The sequence below is a fragment of the Panthera uncia genome, chromosome D1, assembly GCF_023721935.1.
Source record: "Panthera uncia isolate 11264 chromosome D1, Puncia_PCG_1.0, whole genome shotgun sequence".
NCBI classification, from domain to species: Eukaryota; Metazoa; Chordata; class Mammalia; order Carnivora; family Felidae; genus Panthera; species Panthera uncia.
The window spans coordinates 93510096-93531423 of NC_064808.1; the positions used below are offsets into that span (position 1 = coordinate 93510096).

General features: G+C 47.5%; 1 protein-coding gene across 1 annotated transcript in view; it reads right to left on the reverse strand.

Annotated features, from left to right (window-relative positions):
- Nucleotides 1-5790: 5790 nt before the first annotated feature.
- LOC125908796 (glutamate receptor ionotropic, kainate 4) overlaps nt 5791-21328 on the reverse strand; it is a 77109-nt gene continuing 61571 nt past the window's right edge. Inside the window, exons 8-9 of the mRNA XM_049611615.1 lie at nt 10574-10692; nt 5791-6587 (exon numbers count right to left, since the gene is read on the reverse strand). Coding sequence (XP_049467572.1) covers nt 6231-6587; nt 10574-10692 — 476 coding nt within the window. The 3' untranslated portion in view covers nt 5791-6230. The remainder of the gene's footprint in view (nt 6588-10573; nt 10693-21328) is intronic.

Sequence of the window (21328 nt, forward strand, 5' to 3'; positions counted from 1 at the left end):
AATTACATCAAAGAGCACTCGGTGAGAACTAAGCCAGAGGATCAAGCCCAGCAATATTATCTAGTGGCATGCTGAGGTGGTCACGTAGAGCATCCTCTCTCTTTTGAAATGGGCATAAGGAGCACAGAGACAAGGTCTGGGCTAAACCGCTGCATGCGCATGTGCGCGCATGCGCACGCACGGTTTACCTTGCGTTAAGGGGAGAGGGGAGCCGCAAAGAAAAAAAATAACTGAAATCTCTCTGTGTTGAACTGTTTTTCATCTGGTCCTCTTTAAACTGGTTCCTCAAGTCCTGTCACTACATCTGAGCTAGCGGGCATGCCCCATCCCGTGGTAATGCCGCCTGAGGCTGTTTACCTACTTGTGACTTCTCTCCTTGACCTTCACATTTGACCAAGCTTTGGTGATTTCGAAATGCTTGCCTATGCTCACTTGGTGCTACAGGATTACAGATGATGTGGAAATGGAAGTCACATAATCTGTTATTCTTAATGGAAAAGCTACCAAGAATCTAATCAGATCAATCCAAGTAGAATAACTTTCCAGGCGGACTCCGTGTGCTATGGATAACAGGACGGTTTAATGGGCTGAAAAGGAAAATTGTTCTAAAATGTTCCTGTACATCACAAATTGGGGGGTTTGGTTCTGTATTGATTTTTGACATTGGTTCCACACCTTCGGTTCTGTATTCACACTCCCTTCCCCCCCACCCCTGCAATTTAAAAATATTTTACACACACACACACACACACACACACACACACACACATTTAAAGAGCTCATCATCCACTTCAGACCATTTCACTGCTTATTTCAGTTAGTCTTTCTGTATTCTATAGGGCTAGGCTGTTTGTTTCTGCAGCTAATCCCATTAATATAATTTAAAGAAGCCCTGGAATGAGATAGAAGTAAAAGATCTCTAAACAGTGTCACAGTGTCGGCAGCAAACATGAAGAAACATAATAGGAGAGCTGGAATCTCACCAAAAGGAACACCGTGGGTGACAAACAAAACAATAGCAACGACAAGCTATCTCTTATCAGAAGAGCGCCCCATTCGTCAACAGGAATTAACCATATTGCACTCCAAGCGAGATGAAGCACAGTCTCATTTTGCTGGCCATCAGAAAGGTTTTCAACACCCCCAAGTCACAAACACCCCTGCTTCCTCCACTAAGCCCATCTCAACTACCCAGAGTCCTTCGCCCTTCTGAATTTCTACATGGTTTATAGTCCAGATCACTTTGATATTTCATGCTTTACTCCCTAGGTGAGTTTTGTCTATCCAGGCAGAGTACAGATAATTTCTTCCACTTCTTCACTACTTGGCCACAGAATCGAAAGTGGCACTGTGTGTTAAAGAAATACCCTCTCAAGATCACTCCCCAACCTGAAAAAGGGCCAGCAGGGTGAGAGGTCCTTTGGTCCCTCTGACTTCTCTGGCATAGTCCAAAGAGAACATCAGATTAGGCGCAAGAATATGAAAGCTGGTAGGATCTTTCAGCTAATTCTCTAGCAGATCATTGTGCTTACGTGTTTGATCTCCATCCTCCATGATATGAGCTCTGCACACGCTAACCCACTACTAGGGTCAAATCCCCAGACACAACCGCAGTCACAAGGCATTGACTCCCGCAACACGCTTCAGTACGTTCCAGCCAGGGAAATATTTATATGCATGCTCTTAGCTAATATCAGGACAGCTTATATGCTCAATTGCTTTACGCCCCTTCCTTCTTAGGGCCTCAAGTCTGCCATTTCCAACCGGAGAGGTGGTTTTCTACTTTATTGCCTTTGTAGACTTCTTTCTCTCTCGACACCAATGCTATTTGTGTCATGGTAAAATTAGGATTTTTTCAGTCATTAAAAAAATTTTTAATGTTTATTTATTTTTGAGAGAGAGAGAGCGTGAGTGGGGAAGGCCAGAGACAGAGGGAGACACAGATTCCAAACCAGGCTCCAGGCTCTGAGCTGTCAGCACAGTGCCCAACACAGGGCTTGAACTGGCAAACTGTGAGATCATGACCTGAGCCGTAGTTAGACGCTTAACTGACTGAGCCACCCAGGTGCCCCTCATTCATTTTTGATTGAGGAGTAAGACATTAATAAAAATTTGAACAATTACGTTCTATCCAGAGTGACAACTTCTCGTGCCTGGTTGTCCTTAATATATAACAGGTTTGTTGACCCCTTTAGTTCTAAAACTTGGGAGCATTTTATTCCTCTGGAAGCCACACCAAGTTGTGAAATATACCTATATCTTTTTATATAGAGATACATATAAATTTACATTCATATTTATATAAAAAGATATTTTAATAAAATATTTATTTTTCCTCTAGGAGAAGAGCTTTTTGAAGGTATGACATCACCAATCTTTGAGGGACACTGTTGGATGACCAGATTAACAGACCCTGGGGACACTCTTTGGGTAATGGTGGGGACTTGCCTGTGGGGAGAAAGTCCCCTTTCGTAGAAAGGCTGGGAATAACTCATAGCTCAAGGCAACTAAAGGTTTAATTTCTGTCTTCAGAAGGCCCCATAGGAAGCACCAGCTTTAAGCAAAATCTTTATGAAAGGATTCCTTCTCTGAATTTTCCAAACAGGCCTCTTTGTTACTCCCCCAAGAGAGTGAACAACCAGTCAGGGAATTAAATCTCCCTTATCGTTTCCAGACTATTTTACCTTGCTGCTCACACCCCATTGGCGGGAAAGGCACAAACGGTTCTCTCAAGCTTCACTCCAACCACCAATCTGCCGTGTCTGAAATGCCCCAGCCCTTTCTGGCCTCATGTATTTGACTCCTACACCATGGGGAAGTCCCCCTTGGATTCCAAAAGAAAATTCAACTCCTTGGAATCCAAAACTAATAAACTTTCACAGAGTGGCCCCAGGTGGATTGGTTATCATGATATGTCAGTCTCACCTAACCAATAAGACGGCCGGCTGGCAAGTTCCCAGGATGAATATTCTCATATGAGCATTGGATTAGAGGAAGCCAAAAGATTTTCGGCCATCTACACGCTCAATTTACACCCCACCTGGGTTCTGGGGTAGAGATCTTGTGACGGTTGGGGCCCTGCAAGGCAATTAAAAGAAATAAAGCAAAGTATTATATTTTAATTGATGTAATCTTCAAGCTCCCAGTGGAATCTGGGGTGATATCTGACTAGAGTTACCCTAGGTAGCAATAGATGGCTATTCTGTGAAAGTGCATTTAGGAAGACAAAACCCTATGAATCCTGAACTTCATTAACATGTGTATCCGTTTGGGGGGGGCGGGCAGTGGTTGGCTCAGACTCCCAGGACTACAAATTGAAAGAAGCCACCTAGACTTTCCTGGGATCTGAACAAAGAGCTCAAGGGGGTGGGGGAGTGGAGAGGGGAGAAGGGGAGGAAGAGAGAGAGATAGAAAGAGAGAGAGAGAAGGGCAGGTGGAGGGGAAGACACCAAGTGGGTTTATATTTTTATTTGCTTTTAGGGTACCTGGATGTCAGACACACCAAACTATTCTCCCCAAACCCAAACAGCTTTCATCCATCACTAGCACTTCAGGGTTTGTTTCTGTTTTATTGTAAATATTCCAGTTGAAGAAAGATAAACAGACAAGAAAAAACTGCTTTGTACAGTATACAGAGTCAGATAGAAAATACAGAATGGAAAAGAAAGCCAACGACGAACAGATAAAAAGCGGAGACATACCAAGGAAGACAACTAGTTGGGGGCAGGTTCACTCACCAGCTGGAGTGAGGTGCAGCGATAGTCCAGCAGCTAATAGAAACTGTCTAGCGCTGTCAGTCTTATCTTTATTCCACGCAGTGAAAGAAACAGACTTTATAAATGATTCATGGGGACATTTATTTCCCTAATCCATTAAAAAAAGGTTTGCTATTGATCAAGATATCCTGCTCATAAAAATGAGGTTGGTTTTTTTGTTGTTGTTTAAAAAAAAAAAAAATACCCAACGCTTCCTGCCCCAAATGTGATCTAACAGTAGGGACCACATTGTGAGAAGCAAGCGATGAAGCTGCGGGTTGGAGCAGTGTGGCACCATTGGGGTCTGCGGTCAGGGGGCCTGCGGTGTCCTCCCCACCAAATCCATGGGACTTGAGGCAAGGTGGAAAAAAATACTCGTGTCCTCTTGTAGCTTGTCCTTATTTGATGGTCAAAGAGGAAAAGGAAAAAAAAAAATTGAGATTCATGACAGAGAAGGTCAGCCTAGGACAACACTGGCATCCCTTACAGGAATAACCAGGAGACCATTTGCGCCCCCCCTTCCTCCCCCCAAGGTTGGGTGGATGTCAACCTACCCAAATGGTAAAAAAAACAAAAAACAAACAAACAAACAAACAAAAAAAACCATGGAATTAAGCTCATCATCTTCCAAAGATGTCTTTATTTTAGTACATTCAGAACAGAAATGTGAGGACAGTTTGATTCAAGGTGGTGGCGGTGATGGGGGGGTGGGGCTGGGAGCGGCTGATTACTTCTCTCTCCCTCTGGATTTTCGAAGTTGACAATCAGAAATTGCATAGAATTTGTTTTCCATCAGAAAGTGAAGACTCTCTGCGTGAAACTCCCAACTGGTGAAGCCAAGCAAAGGTCAAGGTCAAGGTCAAGGTGAAGCAGCGGCTGGGGAGCCTCACCCCGCCCATCAGATGAGCGCTCCCTACGGACCCTGCGAACATCTCACAAGTACAGCAGTAACTAGCAGCCATCTGCTAGCCTGGAAAGCATCAGTAACTCAGATCTTGCAGATGAAAGAGAAGTTAAATGCTTTACTTAAAGTCACGCAAGGGGACTTTTGCCCAAGCTGAGGGTAGGACTCAAGAGTTCCCAGGCCGGTGTATGAGCTGTGACACCCCACCTGTCTCCGAAGAAGCTGGCAAATTCTTGATTACTTAAGGTCTTTCCATTTAATACACACAGCGCGCGCGTGTGCGCGCGCGCGCGCACACACACACACACACACACACACACACACACTTGCACCCAGGTCTCACATCTAAGAAATCACCCGATCCGTGACAGCCTAGGGGATCTGGCTTCACAGGCAGCTACTGGGTTTGGTTAAAGAGATAGCGTTGACAGAGTGTGCACCATACTGACAGGGCAGCCCCATCCTTCCTTCCCTGTGAACAGCACGCTCCGGGGGGAAGCCAAGGCCAGGGTGTGGGAAAAGTGTATCACCTGCCCCTGCTCCTTAAGCAAGGTCCCAGGGCACCTTGTACATTCTGCTCTCCTCCCCTGTCTCTCTTCTTTAGAGATCACATTGACAAAAGACCAAATCGAACCGGTCATAGTGAAAGTCAGAAAGAGAAAGAGAAAGAGAAGACATATTAACCCCTGAAATCCCAGGCATTTCAAGGTCTCTCTGAGTAAACTATGAGTGGGTTGGATTTTGGCATTTAAAAAATTACTTTAATGGACTTTTGAGACTCTCCACCTCCTTCTTCCCAAGACTCTTCTCCTATACTCCCCATTATCCCCAATCCCCACTTGGAAGAGAGAGGTCAGCACCTGAAATCAGACGCACTTGGCTGCTCGAAATCCTAAAATTTAGGAAAAAGAAACAGGGATTATTTAGAATTCCATTCCCTAACCCAGCCTCCCCCTCCAAAAACAAAAACAAAAAAACAAAAAAAAATCCCAAACAAATGAATAGAACGGAGAAGACGACAAAGAAGAAAAGGCGGGGGCGGGGGGGGGGGGGGGCGCGGTGCAAGGGAGGGGAAAGAAAAGGAAAATAAGAGAGCATTACATTAACAAAAATATACAAATCCAGAAAAGAAAAACTTCCCTGTTTAGTTTAATTTGTTTGTTTTCCTGTAAGAACTAGACCCAAGGTACAATGGCCCCTTCCTAGGGGAGAATTCCACTGATGGTTCCACCAATTCATTGGACAGGTCTGGTCAAGGCCCCCCACCCCAGACTCTGTAATTTTGGCGGGAGGGAAAGGCCCACTGGGAGAAGGTGGGTCCTTGCGGTCGGGAGGGCTGGCGTCCCCTCGCCACTCGGGGTGCAACGTCTCTGGGTGGACCCAGCTCCCGGACCAGGGCGCTGGCTCTGGCTGGGGCGTCAGGCTCTCCGATCTGTGTGTCAAGTTCCTGGATCCAGGCTCCGGAGAGAAGCGTGGACGCTGTACAAGTCCGGGCTCCCTGCGGAGCGCAGCATCTGCCCCCCGGCCCTCCCGCCTCCCCACCTGGCCTCCGCGTCCGGCGGCCCCCGAGGCTACTCGGGCTCGCTGCTGTTGGTGGTCTTTTCCCACTCCAGGCTCTCCTCGCTGCGGGCAGGCGACGGACGCGCCCGCAGGCCCTGGAACCTGCGGCACTCGGGGCAGACGCGGATGTGTGTGCAGCCGCGGGCCACCAGGGCGGCCTCCTGGGCCAGTCTCTGCGCCAGCTGGTCCGGCTCCCCGGCCCCGCACAGCTTGCCATTGCTGAGCGTGGCGGTGCCCCGCGGCCGGCGCTCCTCGGGGCCGGGGGGCCGGGGCGGAGGCACCCCAGCGCGCCGCCGGCGGGGGTGGACACTGTCCTGACACAGGATGATGCTGCGGAGCTCGGTCACCATCTCCTGGCAGACGGACACCTGGAGGGAAGGAGGAGGTCACAGCCTAACCTCTCAGAAAGAGCCCCTGTGGGTCTCTTGAGCGTCCCCTGCGTGTCTCTGCAGGAGGGGGACTGGGGGGCCCGTGTCTCAGAATCACATGATCGTAGGGATGAAGATAACATGAAGGCCTTGCAACCCACCCCCTCCTTCCACCTGCCACTAAACATTCCAACGCCCTCCATACCCTAGAGGTCAACAGCCCTGCCAGCTGGTTGTCCTGTCTTTGTTCGGAGGCCTCCAAAGATAACGTCCTCACCATGTTGGGAGATAGACGGTGAAATGGTGCTTCCTTCTACTGAGCTCACAATCCCTCTGCGTGAAATTGTCATCCATCGATCCCAATTAAATCTGTAACTTGAAGCCTAATAAATGAATATCCCCTCTTCTGCAGGTCTGTCAAGTATTTGAAAAAAGCCATGTCTCCAGGAACTCTCTGTTCTCAAGCTAAAGACTCATTCTTTTGATCAACTGGGTATAGCTGGAGATGATAATCACTGTAACAAAAGCAACAACAATCACCACCTCTCCAGGTTCATAGTCTCCTGATAGGAAACCCTTGGTCCATCTATGTTTCGGAACGTTTTAGATTTTAGGGGCGCCTGGGTGGCTCAGTGGGTTAAGTGACTGACGCTTGATTTCGGCTCAGGTCATGATATGACAATTGGTGGGACTGAGCCCCACGCTGCATTCTACTTGGGATTCTCTCTCTCCTTTCTCTCTGCCCATCCCCCGCTGAAAACAAATAAATAAACATTAAAAAAAAAAAGAGAATGATTTAGATTTTAGAGAGGTAATAAAGCATACATAGAATATATTGCACGTCATACCCCGTGGGGTCTAGGGCAGACTCTATATATTCAAGCACATTAAAAGTTGTTAAGAGTGGGGCGCCTGGGTGGCTCAGTCGGTTGAACGTCTGACTTGGGCTCAGGTCATGATCTCGCTGTTTGTGGGTTCGAGCCCTGGGTCCAGCTCTGTGCTGACAGCTCAGAGCCTGGAGCCTGCTTCGGATTCTGTGTCTCCTCCTCTCTCTGCGCCGCCCCCCCACCCCACCCCATGCTCATGCTTTGTCTCTCTCTGTCTCTCAATAATAAACAAACGTCAAGAAAAAAAAATTTTTTTAAGTTGTTAAGAGAGTAAAGTCTGAGAGTTCTCATCATAAGGAGAAAACTGGTTTTCCTTTTTTCCTTCTTTTCTTCTTATTGTATCTGTGTGAGATGACACATGTTAGCTGAACCCATTGTGGTAATCATTTCACAATAGGTGGAAATCAAATCATTATCCCGTATGCCTGAAACTTACACAATGATGTATGTCAATTATTTGGCAATAAAACTGGAAAAAGCACATTAGTTATTTATGTAGCAAAGCCTATGTACCTTACACCAAGTGAGATAAAGACCATAAATACTAACATTAGCTTCGCACCGGTTCGAATGTTGTCGCCAAATGCGTTTTGCATCAAATTTATAAAAAGAACTCGGCACTTTCTAAGCTTTTTAGGCTTCAGAATTGTGGGTGAAGAATCACAAGCCCGTGTTACTGCTGCTACCACTTCTACGTCTACTACTCCCGCTGCTACGTCTATGATACCCATTTCACAGATGTGGAAACAGAGGCTCCGAGAAGTTATTTACCTTGTGAAAAATTACTTGACGCATCGATGGCTGACCCGGATTTTGAACCTAAACCCACCTACTCCAAAGCACATGTATGCTCAGTTTAGTTCTCTACTCTGTGCTGGAAGGGATGCTTTCCTGGACTCTGATGGAAGAAGAAACCCGCTCTTTCATGGTCTTTCTTCCAATCTTCCGGTTCTGTCAACAGGACGGTTGTTCTACCATGGCCAGGTAGCTAACGGAGACTTTACTCTTCATTTTGGTTCTCAGAAGTCCTCGCTGAATTTTTTAAGGTACATCCAGACCATGGGTGAACTCTTGGGAGAACCAAATGTGCACAGATCCTCTACTTAAAGCAGCTACAGAGAAGTAGTATCACCTGATGGGATACGGCCAGCATCAAGAATGAGGACCTGGGTTCTGGACCTCCTACTGTTACCAAATATCAGAGGTTCTGGGCAAGCCCCTTAACATCTCTGTGCTTCTAATAATGACTGTAACAGCTAAAACAATACCACCTGCCTACTCTATTTTATGTGGCGAGACACTCATTTGTTGGATGCCAATTAGGTATCAAGCACCGTGCTTTGGGGGGAAATATAGAGACAGAGGACACGGTGCTTTCTTTCAGGCAGTGTTTAGTAGGAAGGCAGATCCAAAAATAATTGCAACACAGTGTAGGAGTGCTCCGTGCACAGGTTATAGTGGTGACGGAAAGGAGGAGAAATGATCAACTCTTCTCATCCAGGGCAGAAGGCACGAGAAAAAGCTTCACAGGGAGAAGAACACTTAGGTTGAACTAAGTCTTACCAAGTAAGTAGCACCACCATTTTAGCAGTGGACAAAGAGAGAAAGCCAGGAAAGCTGGAGGGAGAGATAGGAGGGGAACCAACAAAGCTTGGTGCCGGGAAAGGCAAGGGAGGAGAGAGCTCCTGGAAGGAACTGTCCACTTCATCAAGGGGCACACTGAGGTCCAATAAGGCCCAATGGGTTCTCTGGTTTTGCCCACTGGGAGGGGTTAGACCTCTTAGCAATGACCTTTCAGTGCAGGGATGGGGAGGAGCCAGACTGCCTTGCATTAAGGACTGGCTGGGAGGTCCGGAAATGGAGACTGAGATAGTCGGATCACCTTGGTCGGCCAGAGGGAAAAGACAGCGCAAGAGCAACAGTCATCCTGTTATTATTTTAAAACAGAGGATAAACTTGCGCATAATTTTAGATTTTGGGGAGTCAGCAGGCAGCAAAAATAAAGGGGAGAACGAGGAGGACCCTAGAATAGCCAAGGAAAGATGGGATCAAGGGGGAGAGAGAGGGATGCCCGGGAGCATCTGCGGTGGGCCGCAGGGGTGGTTTTAGCTGTGGGTAGAGTTTTAAGCGGGAGTTGTAACTTGGGGCTGCCCACTCCTGATTTCCTGGGGAGATGGGAGATAAAATCAACCTCTGTGCACGGAGGGGCCAAGAGATGTGAAGAGTGGGTGACGGTCTGGAAGTATTAGCGGGTATGGGAAAGAGGCTGAGCACAGAAAAGTAAAAGGACGGGCAGGCAGTGCTGTACTGATGGCCCTCCCCCCACCCCCACCCCCACCCCCACCCCCGCCTGAGGCTGGACTCCACTGATGGACGGGCACACGTACACTCCTGTCCTGCTAGGAGCTGTTTCTCCAGCATCAGTGAAGCCAGGAGGCTCAGGGAGATCCAGGGTTGAGAAACCGAGAGAGAAGCGACTGTACTTTAAAAGCCGAATGATGCGATCAGCACATAAGGATTTGTGCCCCTTCTCTGAGGCAGAAAAGGACACAGTCTTCTTCCTTCTAACCAGACCCTTCAGTCTGTGGGAAATCTACATTAACCCAGTTGCGAAGCCACAGGTTCGGGAATTAAAGTTACTCAAAATCCCCGGGGGAAAAAAGACGTAATTCTTGGGCTCACGTAAATTGGGGTATCTCTAAACACCTTTGCCGGGAAGTGAAAAACATCCTAAAGATCCAAGAACTAACGTCAACGGTTTCCACTGGCAGCCTGGTACGTTTGCCTGTTTTTCTCTGCCATACTACATCTTAAATTGTAGTTGTAGAAGGCTTCGTTGTGCATAAAACATTCATCCCATATGTATTTTGGCCGTTTCGGAAAAGAATCTGCAGCTCAGAGGTTAAGTGTGCTTTCTGTGGCTGCATCATTAGTAAGTGATAAAGCATGAACCCAGATCTCTTGCCCTCAGGATTGAGATTCTTTCCCCTGCACTGTCTTGTGGGCGCTCCACCCTTTTATGGGGTCTCAAAAAATGATTTTTTTACATGCCCAAGCCCGTCTGCCAACACTACAGGTCGTACCCCTTTGAAGGTTTACCTCAGTAGCTTCCGAGTGTCGGAGGGTCCATAAAAACTCCAACATAGCCATAAAAATGGCCACGATTAAGCCACAAATAAGAACCACAAAGATTCCACCAATATTCTCCATTCCCAGTCCTGTAAGAAAGTGAGAACAAACGAAAGGTAACGTAAGAGGGCTGGAAGACATTATTATTCTACCAAAGATGCTGAAGGTCATTTACATAGCCAGAACTTGAGTCGTGTAAATACTTTACACACATATTCCTTGATAGAGTTATTCTTTTGAAACAAACAAACAAACAAACAAACAAAGGAGCAGCATTGATGAAGTAAAAGAGGGGAGAAGGGATCTGGTTGCAAAAAGAGGAGACTAGAGAGAAGCCTTCAAAAAGCCATCTGGGGGTGGGAGGGGAAGGTCATTTTAAGAAAAGGGTCATTGAGGGGCACCTAGGTGGTTCAGTCGGTTAAGCGACTGACTTCAGCTCAGGTCATGATCTCATGGTTCGTGAGTTTGAGCCCTGCATCTGGCTGGCGGTGTAGAGCCCTCTTCGGATCCTCTGTCTGCTTCTCGCTCTCTGACCCTCCCCGGCTCCTGCTCTCTCTCTCTCTCTCTCTCTTAAAAATAAATAAACATGACGGGTGTGCCCTGGGCAGCTCAAGACTTCAGCTCAGGTCATGATCTCATGGTCTTTGAGTTCGAGCCCCGTGTCAGGCTCTGTGCTGACAGCTCTGAGCCTGGAGCCTGCTTCTGATTCTCAGTCTCCCTCTCTTTCTCTGCCCCTCCTCCACCCACACTCTGTCTCCCAAAAATAAACATTTAAAAAAAAATTTAAAAAAAACATTAAAAAGTTTTTTTTTTTATGAAAAGAAAACAAAACAGATTAGTGAAAATTTGATTTAGCCTACAGAGACATGATAGCAAAATACCTGTAAAGTCTAGACGTTTCATAAAAAATTTAGTGAATCTCTATAACACTGGGTTTATCGGATATAAAGCAGTTGTTTTAACTGAACTGTCGGTAGAAAAAATTCCGTTTACATTATCTGCGTCAACATGTTAGTTAGACAGTAAAACTTTTTATCCCTCCAGACCAGTGTTTGTCAAACTGGGCTACCCAACAGAACCACCTGGGAAGCTTGTTCAAAATATAGATTTCTAGTCCTTACACCAGACCTATGGAATCCATGTCTCTGAAGATGGGGCCTAGGAATCTGCATTTTAAATGTTTTTACTCATTTTTGAGAGAGAGAGCGCGAGCGAGTGAGCATGAGTGGGGGAGGGGCAGAGCGAAAGGGAGCTGCAGAATCCAAAGCAGGTTCCAGGCTCTGAGCTGTTAGCACAGAGCCCAACGTGGGGCTTGAACCCACAAACCGCAAGATCATGACCTGAGCGGAAGCCAGACACTCAACCGACTGAGCCACCCAGGAGCCCCGGAATCTGCATTTTAAAATACATTTCACCAGTGACTCTTTTCTAGCCAGGCCTAAAATGAGTGTGCAGATTGGTATTTTCAGAAGCAAGGTACATGACTAAGTTCCTTGAAGTCAGGCAGTTCCCAGTCGCCTCCTCGCTGCCTAGCATGATATACAGCACGTACTCAGTAAATATTTGTAGGTTGTTTCATTTCCACAGTGTCAAACACTGTGTTTAGCTACGTAACTGGATGCTCTGTTTGGTCTCAGAGAAACCCAAACTTTAGGGGCAGTGTCATAAGCACAGGAGACCCTGATTCCCCAGGGGCCACATTCATAAATCAAAAAGCATCTTTTATCCAGGAAAATGCCAGGAGGGTAGCTTACACCCTGGGCTGGTCTAGAACGCTTGCATGTTTGAGTGTTTGTTTAATCGGTGAGGGCATAGGGAGCTATGTCAGTGTCAGGGAAAGCCAGCCTCAGGCAACACTAAGAAATGAGCCTAGTTCAGGAGCAGAAATCCGACACTACTTTCTGCACCTTGGAAAGCTGGAAAAATAGCCCCACCTAGTCATTTCAAGACCCCCTGGCTTTCCTCTCACGAAGCCTCAAGTGTTGCTTTTTTTGTTTTGTTTTTACAACAGCCCGGCTGGGTGCAGTGCCCGCCCACACTGATAATTTGCTACCACGGCTTACACCATGAATGCATCGCAAGGACCCTATACTTTGGTCTGCAGGTCTATGCAGTTGACTTTTGGAAACCGGTGCAGATATGAATCCTCTATTTCGAATAATCAAAAACAGCGGGGTAGTTAAAAACTCAATTATAAGGGAAGGCATAGAGGGTTTGGAGTAGATTTCTACTTTCCAGGAGGAAGATGCTTGGGGTTCCTTTGAACACCAGCCCCAGATTACTGGGACCATTTGGGCAGAAAGTTGTTGACCATGGGAACAAGAGGATCCAGGTGAACGGGGCAGACACAGGGGGACACTTGAGAAAGAGGGCACAGAGGGGCCTGGCTGGGGCGTTCTGGCACATGCTCCAGCAGCAGGTTAAGGGGTGGTGAGAGCCGGGTGTTCAGATGTGCATCTGAGCCTCATGGATGAACCAGAGCCTCCAGCTGGCCCCTGTGGAGAAGGCCGGATGACGGCCTCAGTGAAGGGGAAGGTGACCACAGTGATCCCAAGGATATCCACCTGTTCAGGTAAACGGAGTCCCCAAGCGACCATTGAGGTATAGAAGACTCTCTGATCACTTTGCGATAGTTCTGCCTGATACAGGAAAAATCCCCAAAGGAAAATAAGGAGCCTTTCTTCCCCTTCCGACTCCGTCTAGTGAACACCCATTCTCTCTCCTTCCTTCCCTGGCCAAGCTTTCTGAAACAGTTGTCTATATCAGAACTGTTTTAAGACATTTTCAAGCCCTTAAAACCGTGTACCTTTGGAGGCCCCGTCTCACATAAAAGCGAGAAGAAGAAAATGCACGCACATCTCCTGTTAAATGCGTTTTAAAAATTTTGCTCGTGACGTGGCTGAGTAGCAGGCAACAGTTAATTTCTAATGGGCTGTGATTTCTCAGCAATCATCGCGCATACCAGGGAATGTTTGCACAACGAGAAAAAAAAAATCTAAGCAAAAAAACTGTCTCTAAATGTAATGAAGTTTTTATGAATATTAAATTTAAAAATTAATGAAGCCGAAACAATGTTACATTTTGGGGATATTTAATTAAACATGTCTTAATTTAATTTTGCCGTTTCTTTTTGCGTGTTAGAGCTAATACATTTTTTCAGACCTCAAACATAATTTTGGATTCTTGAAAAGCTTTTAGGCCCTGGGTATCTGAAGAAGAAAGCGGTTCTGTTCTGAATTCACTTTTTGTTTTTCCTGTTCACTCATCACCCCATGTGATTTTGTCTCGCATCACCAAAACCAGCCCCCTACCAAGGTCACCAACGAACAGTGTGTTTCGAACCTACTGGAAGTTTTCCAGTCCTGATCTTAAGTGACCTCTCGGGGCACCTGGGATTGCCAAGCACTCTCCCTTCTTGGCTTTTTATAAAGACATCGCTGTCTTGCAACCTCCTCGGTGCCTCCGCTTGCTCTGAGGCACATTCTCCCATTTTCCTGAATTTGGTCTCTTGTCTCTCCTTCCCGCACTGGCTCGTACCAAGTCCTGGTGATTTTACCTCCTACATGCTTTTCAACTTCTTACCCTGCTAGTACTTCCCTAGCTCAGGCTCCCACTGTTTCTTGCTGGGACTGTTGCATGAGGCCTCCAAAATGATTCCCTGCTTGTAGTCATATAACTCAACTCTACCCTCCACTAAGTTTGCCTGAGTGATCTTTCCAAGATGCTAAAATCCAACCGCAATAACATCTCTAGTAACTGTTCCCAGTTCCCAGCGCACAGCATTCTGTTCCCAGCACCCTACCTTCTGTACCTTTACTCCCACTGGCACCTCTCCCCGGAGCCTACCCCCCCACCCCCCAGCCCCCAGACACGCACCAGGCTAACCTTACCCTTTCCTTCAAGACTTAGCTCATCTTACCTGGCTCTGTGAGTTATACCGCTTTGGTGTTTCATTGACAATGCACCGTGAATCATTCTAATGTTGCATAAAATAGTACCCTAGTTTAACCTGATAAATCTGGATTTCCCGCTAGGCTGTGAGTTCCATAAGGGGACGATCCAGGTCTGGATCAACTCTGTAACTCCACCATCACGGGGCCTGGCCCCATAATAAGAGCCCAGTAAATGTCTGCAGAAAGAATGAACAGAAAGCAAGAGGATAAAGACATCTCATATGTGGAATCCTGCGTTATCAAAAGCTTTGGATCCATACTGTGAAGTGTATTCATTCCTAATTCATTTTAGTTTGAAATAATAGTAAAGTGCGACAGCCCTTGTCGCGTGCTCGCAGCCCGATCACAGAGGCAGAAGGCCCAGACTGCACAGAGTGGCTGGCCAAGGTGGGACTGAACACTGACGGTGAACCTACCACGTGGACCAATGGTACCGGGTCCCAGGCAGGTGCAAGGGAACTGGGGAGGGTTATAAACAGAAAGGTGATCTGTGCTGGGAGAAGTCTGATCAGATTAGGGGAAGCCTCTTGGAGGAGCTGAGGTTTTAACAGGATGCGGGTAGAAAGCATGAGTCACCAAAACACCACACGGTCCTTCTTTCTCAGCTTCTCGTGTTTCAGGGCCAGCGTGTCAATCATGGCTGTTGGCTCAAGAGTTCCGATTCCTGGCTGAGCGGCCTCCCCACCCAGGAGCGAGGCTTGTATGCCACCGGTGCCTTCCACTTTACTGGAAAGTGGAAGCAAGAATAGATTGCTGGCAGAGCCTGAGTTGAGAAACAGATGGAGCGGGAGCAGGCAGCGAGCTCTAGGAGAACACAGTGGTTCCACTTAACACTGTCATCAGTCACTCTGCTAAAGTCAAATGCCTTCCGCAGCACACAGCCTCTACGCTGGCATGGGCACCCTCCAGTCCGACCACAGGCCCTCGTTGTGCTCACAGGCGCCCCGGCCCTTGCGAGGGGACGGCCCACCAATCACCCCTCCCTTCCCTTCTTCAGACGGCCCACGCAGACGCCACCTAGACAGATGGCTTTCAGACAGAGCCTCTCTTGACACGTAAGTCTCGGAGCCTCAGCTATGCCCCAGCCACGAGACTGCATTCACTGACATAGAATCGAACTCCCCCTGCAAAGTCTTGGTTGATTCAATCCTAACGCCGGCGTCACTCATAGCTTGTCCACAAATACAAATTACAGTTGACAAATGCCAACAGACAGCATTCCGTGTCTCTAGAACTAACAGAGGGAAATGGCAACCTGGAAGGGACTGCAGGTGATAAGACTGGAATCTCCACCCAACTGCTCTGCCATCAGCTCTGACCCGGAAATAATCACCTCTTGGATTCAGCGGCACATGCGTCTCAGGCCTTAACACCCTCTAATACCTCCAGATGGCACTGGGGAAATTTGCGACGGAGACGCAGGGAAGTTCCTTTTGAACAAGGAAGGGGCAGGGCTAGCCTGGGAGGCAAGAAGGCAGAGGCCACAAGAGCCACGGAGGGAGGTACCAAGAGAGACTAGCATCAGCATCCCAGCAAGGGAGAGTATAATTACTCTTGAACAACAGTCAACATACCTTTCTTGAGAAACCTCCCTGACCTGAGCCCTCCGCTGTGTGCTGAAGTGCTGTGCAAAGTTCCACACTGAAAACGCTTGACGAGACCATGAATTCCTTGACCAATAGGACTTTCCAGCACTTTCTATTTCAGAATCACCTTCACCTACATCCAAGCAAATAGCTTCCGTGGTCTCATCTCCACGGACTTATTGATTGTAAATAGCAACTTCGTGAGTCCGTGTGGGAGCTGACCTCTGTGACCTTCCCAGAGAACACAGAACAATTCGTCAGGTTTGCACGACTGAGGACTGTGAGACAGTAGGCATCCCACTTACTCTTACTGTGACATTCATTGACTAGAACTGGCTGAGTCTGGAGACAGTGATGGAAGGAGAGCAGGCGAATGGACACGAGATAGAAGAGGGATGGCAGAGGCATCTGATAAATTTTGCAATTTATCAAAACATAAGCCTGGGGGAGGCACTTTACAATTTATCAAAATATGAGCGCGAGCGCCTCGGTTTTAAAAACATGTGCTATCTCATTCAATTATCATTAAAAACGCTGTGAAGAAGGCTCACTGTAGGCATTTTCCAGTTAAAGAAACAGGAATTCAAGGAACTTAAGCTAAGTTGCCCACGTTTTCAGGGCAGAGGTGTGAAATCTACATAAATCTGACTACCCAGATAGTGTTCTTTATAAAAATAGGGCCGACCTTCATGACTGTTTACTACTATGAGCAAGGTTACCAGGCTAAACCTTCTAATTTCATCCTAACAGTTGCCCTGTGAAATTGGCACTGTGTTTACGTCCATTTTTCCGACAAGGCAAGTGAGGTACTGGAGTCAGCTAACTTGTCCGTGGTCCTGTGGCCACTAGGAAGTGTCAGATCCAAACTGAAGCCAGAGCCTGAGTCTTTACCCCCAGCCCACACTGCCTCTCCCTGGAACCAGAGTTCCTGATGCTACAGGGAGAGGGGATACAGAGCTCACCCTGACACTTTGATGACTGAATTCATTCCTGGGACCCCTCCCCCAACCTCGAGTGACCAGAAAGAGGGTCCTATTAGTTCCGCTTATAAAATTCCCTGCTCTCCTTGACAATGTTACATCGAATGTTTGAATCGATGCTTTATCGACCTAACCTTGGCTCAGTATCCAAAGTTGGGCTGCAGCCTTCGGAGTGGCTGACCTCCTCTGATGCAGACACACTGGACCACCGTCTACCTCTGTTCCTGATCGTGCTTTCTGGCACCCCCCGGGAGTTTCTCCGTCTCTCAGCAATCAATCTGATTGGATGAGGGAGAGGCTTCCTCTGCAAGCATCTCTCTGAGACACTATCTAAACTCCCATATTCAGATTTCCCGTCTTGGCTCTCTCCAGAGAAACCAGAGAACCGGGATAATCAGGCTGGGCCCCCTGAGAAGAGAGAGAGAGGATAACAGCCCCAGGTTCCATCCCCCATCCACCCCTTACCCTCCTCTTGCTGAGATGTCTCACACTTTCATTCCCACTGTGCCAGACAGCAAACTTCCTGCTCTCTAAGGATTTTGTGAGTCAATACCACTGGCCTCTTTTCCATCCTTGAAAGGGGACCCTGATTTTCACAGCCTGGTGGTGTATTTATGTTCCTTTGAAGCCCGATTGTGAGCCTGTGTTTTTCAAGATAAAGGTATTCAATTTCCTTGGAATTTACCGACTACCTTTTTGTCTGACAATTGTTCTGCAAAGCCTTCAGTAACCCAATCCCCTTGAATTGGGGTGCCGGCATTCTGTGAGTGGCTAACGAGATTTCTTTTTATAGGGGCGGAGTGAGAGAATAAACAAGTGTTGCTGAAAAGAAAAGGCAGAAGAAAATGCAAGAGCTTGGAATGAAGCCTGCTGCTTTTTGTAAATTCCCATGTAGCCTACCACACGCTCCACCATTTCATTTTTCAGCTGCAGACGAAGGCAGATGGTCACTGAGCCATAGGCAGGGAAAGAAATTGGGGAGATAAAGCGAAGGGGTAATGTTGTGGTTGCCACCAGAGCCAAGGGAGGCCTGGCAAAAAGACTCAGGAGCAGTGGCTCCATCCCAATGTTAGGGTTCTTCTCCGAAATTTGGCAGCGATGTTTGAACTGTAATATTGGATTAGAAGCAGGGTAGCACCAGATCCTTTTCTTTGAAATTGCTCGCATTTTAATAGGATGATGAAGTAGAAACGAATTACGTCAGCTACTGCACGCTGCCTGCTACCTTCGGCAGATCGTCCTCGACTTACGACGGCGTCACGTCCCCGGTAAAAACCCATTGTAAGTTGAAAGTATCGTTAAGTGGAAAGTGCATTTAATACACCTAACCTACCCAACGGGATGGCTTAGCCTAGCCTACCTGAGACGGGCTCAGGACGTTAGCCTATGGTTGGGCAACATCATCTCACACAAAGCCTGTTCTGTAACAAAGCGCTGACCAAAGCGAAAACTAGAACGACTGAACGGGCACCGGCGGGTGGTCGGTGTATCGACTGCTGACCGGGGTGATCTCGGGGTGACGGGGAGCTGCTGTCCAGCGTCACAGGAGAGGAATCACCCTGTATACCGCTAGCCTGGGAAAAGATCCAAATTCAAACTTCCAAGCACGCGGTACATTAAAACGTGTATAGCTTACGCACCATCGTAAAATCGAAACACTGCCAAACCATCGTTAAGTCAGGGACCGTCTGTACTTGAAAGCAAAGTGCCTACAGCCACTGTCAGCTTCAGAAGTCTCTGCAAAAAGGACCTTCTTCACAGTTCACTTCATTGCCGTCCCTGTCTGCGTGCTCTACGTTCTCCCCCTTCCCTTAGGCACACGTGAGAGCCCACTGACTCACATCACGAAAAGAAAGATCACCTACGAGCTACTCTGGAAAGCAAATTAAAGTGACTGCCCTTTGTTCAGTCTGAGACACAAGGGGAAAGAAAAAAATGTTCCCGTGGCTCCACTCCGGGCAACCACTTAAAGACTTAAAGGAAGAGATCCTTCGGGTTACACGGGTCCTGTTCTTCTGCCGCAGGAGGGGCTCCCTTGAGCAGTAGCTTATATTCCATAAGTCTGATGGCTAATTTGCCAGAGAGAGGCCAAGCAATGCAATGGTGCCTTCCGTTCCAGGCTGGTGCTTCTTGCTTGGCTTGGAGGAGGTCACACGGACTTTCGCTTGGCTTAGGAAGCCTTGTCGCATCACTGAGTAACGTCTGTCTGGGCTTCAGCCATGGCAGGAATGGGGCCGCTGCATTAAACGGGCACTAGCTGCCGTGGCTGGGAAGGGAGCCGAAGCCCCAGCTCTTATGATGATTTGCACCGCGTCTCCCAGACAGCACCCTTTGGACAAGACTGCGTATTAATACAGCTCACATCCTTTTCTTCCAAAGGATGGCGGCACAGAAGCAAGTTAACCCCGGCCAGTTGATAGAACCCTAGCATCTTCTGGGGCATTTGGGACCCAGGCAGGAGGACTTGTGCTATTTATTTTTCCTTTTCATCTGTTCCATTCTTTTCTCTGTGCCAGAGAACATTTGGTCCCCAAGTGCAGCTGGGAGCCTCCTGTCACTATGTCCTACCTTCCCTGGGAGCCCGATCTCCCTGTCTGCCTCCCTTCTCCAACCCTCCTGAACTCTGCTGTCAGATCGGTCCTCCTCAACCTCTGTGGCCTGGGGAAGGATTTCCAAAGCTAGTCCCTCGGCAAAAATTCTAACGTAAGTTTCCTCTAAGTTACCAAATGTCTACCTCAAGCCCCCATTTCCACCTGATTGCCACAAATGTAGTTTTCTCAGTCATTTCAGGTTTAAATTTAGCTAAAGGCAGTGTTGTTTCTGTTCCTGCTTCACCCCAGATATATTTCAGGTCCGAGGATAAGAAGGAGGTGATGTGCCATGGGGGTGGGTTAGGTATCTGGTCTTAACGCAGCATTCCACTTAGATTTCTAGTATCTTTGGAGCCTAGGAAAATGCAAGCCTGCCACAGGACCCTCCCTGCCCTAGGTCCCCATGTCCCATCCCTCATGTCCCTTCCTCACCGTGGCACGACACATATTTCTGGGGCTTTCCAAACTCCAGAAGTAAGCAAAAGTCTCTTTACCTCTTAGAATCCCCGACTAGTTCCATCTACTACTGTCTTGTGTCCCAGCAGGGCACAAGGCTCCTTCTCAGGGACCCTCCCGATTCTAAAATATCCTTTTCCTGCTCAGAAGCTCGCTATCCCGGCCAGGGTGTTTTCTGTCTGGTGTGCAGACTGGGTGGCCTGGGTTTTCTATTATTTTTCCACTCTCTAACTTCATGCCAAGCTTCCTTTAGTTATTAGCCTTCTGTATGGCAAAATATTCTTCTGGCAAATCAAAAACCTTGACTTCCAAGAACAGTGTCTCTGCCGAGTTGCAAGAACTGTTGAAACTTAAAGTCAGTAAGTTGATTCTTTCTTCCTCCCGAGGCAATGACTGTCCCCTGAGACCATGTATGCCACCGAGAGCTCAGAATTCCACCCGACAGCACCTGCTTTCATCATGCCACATCTTACCCCAGCACCTCTGAGATCTGTAACTAACACTCTCAAACCCAGTCCAGTGTGCTATCATAAGCAATGCTCAGGATGTTGATGGGGCATCGTCCTGGAACGCTAATTTCACTCAGAGTTGAGGTACAAAAAGCATTTTTACATTAAATAAACGTGCCTATGTTTTGTTGTAAGTTGCAGAATTCCTGTATGTTTTTAGGATAAAACACAGGACTCAGGATATTCCAAGCATGGTGAGCCGTTTTAGACTATGGCCCCAACCCCCCGGAGTGTTATGTTTAGTCTCTGCTGCTACCAGCTCCTTCCATGGAAAATCCTGGGACATGCTGGTTTGCAGTCCAAATGCCTTTATCTAGTTTTCAATGCTCTCTTAACTCCAACCCCATCTTACTTATCGAAACCAACTTCTGAGTGTGGTGACTGTGCTCTACAACATTCCGAAAGCAGTGACTCCTGATAGAGGCTGCAAGGTTCAGGCCAAATGTCCCTAAAGCCTTCCCTGACCATTGCTCAGAATTAATCACTTCCTCCCCTGGGCTTCATAAACACTTTTTTTTTTTTTTTTTATAGTTCTCATAAAGCATTCCTACAGTGCAACCATTAGAGTGATCATCTGTGCCTCTCTCTAGGTTTCAAACCTCTTGAGGACAGGGCCACGTCTTACTCCTTTTCATAATCTCAGAGCCTAG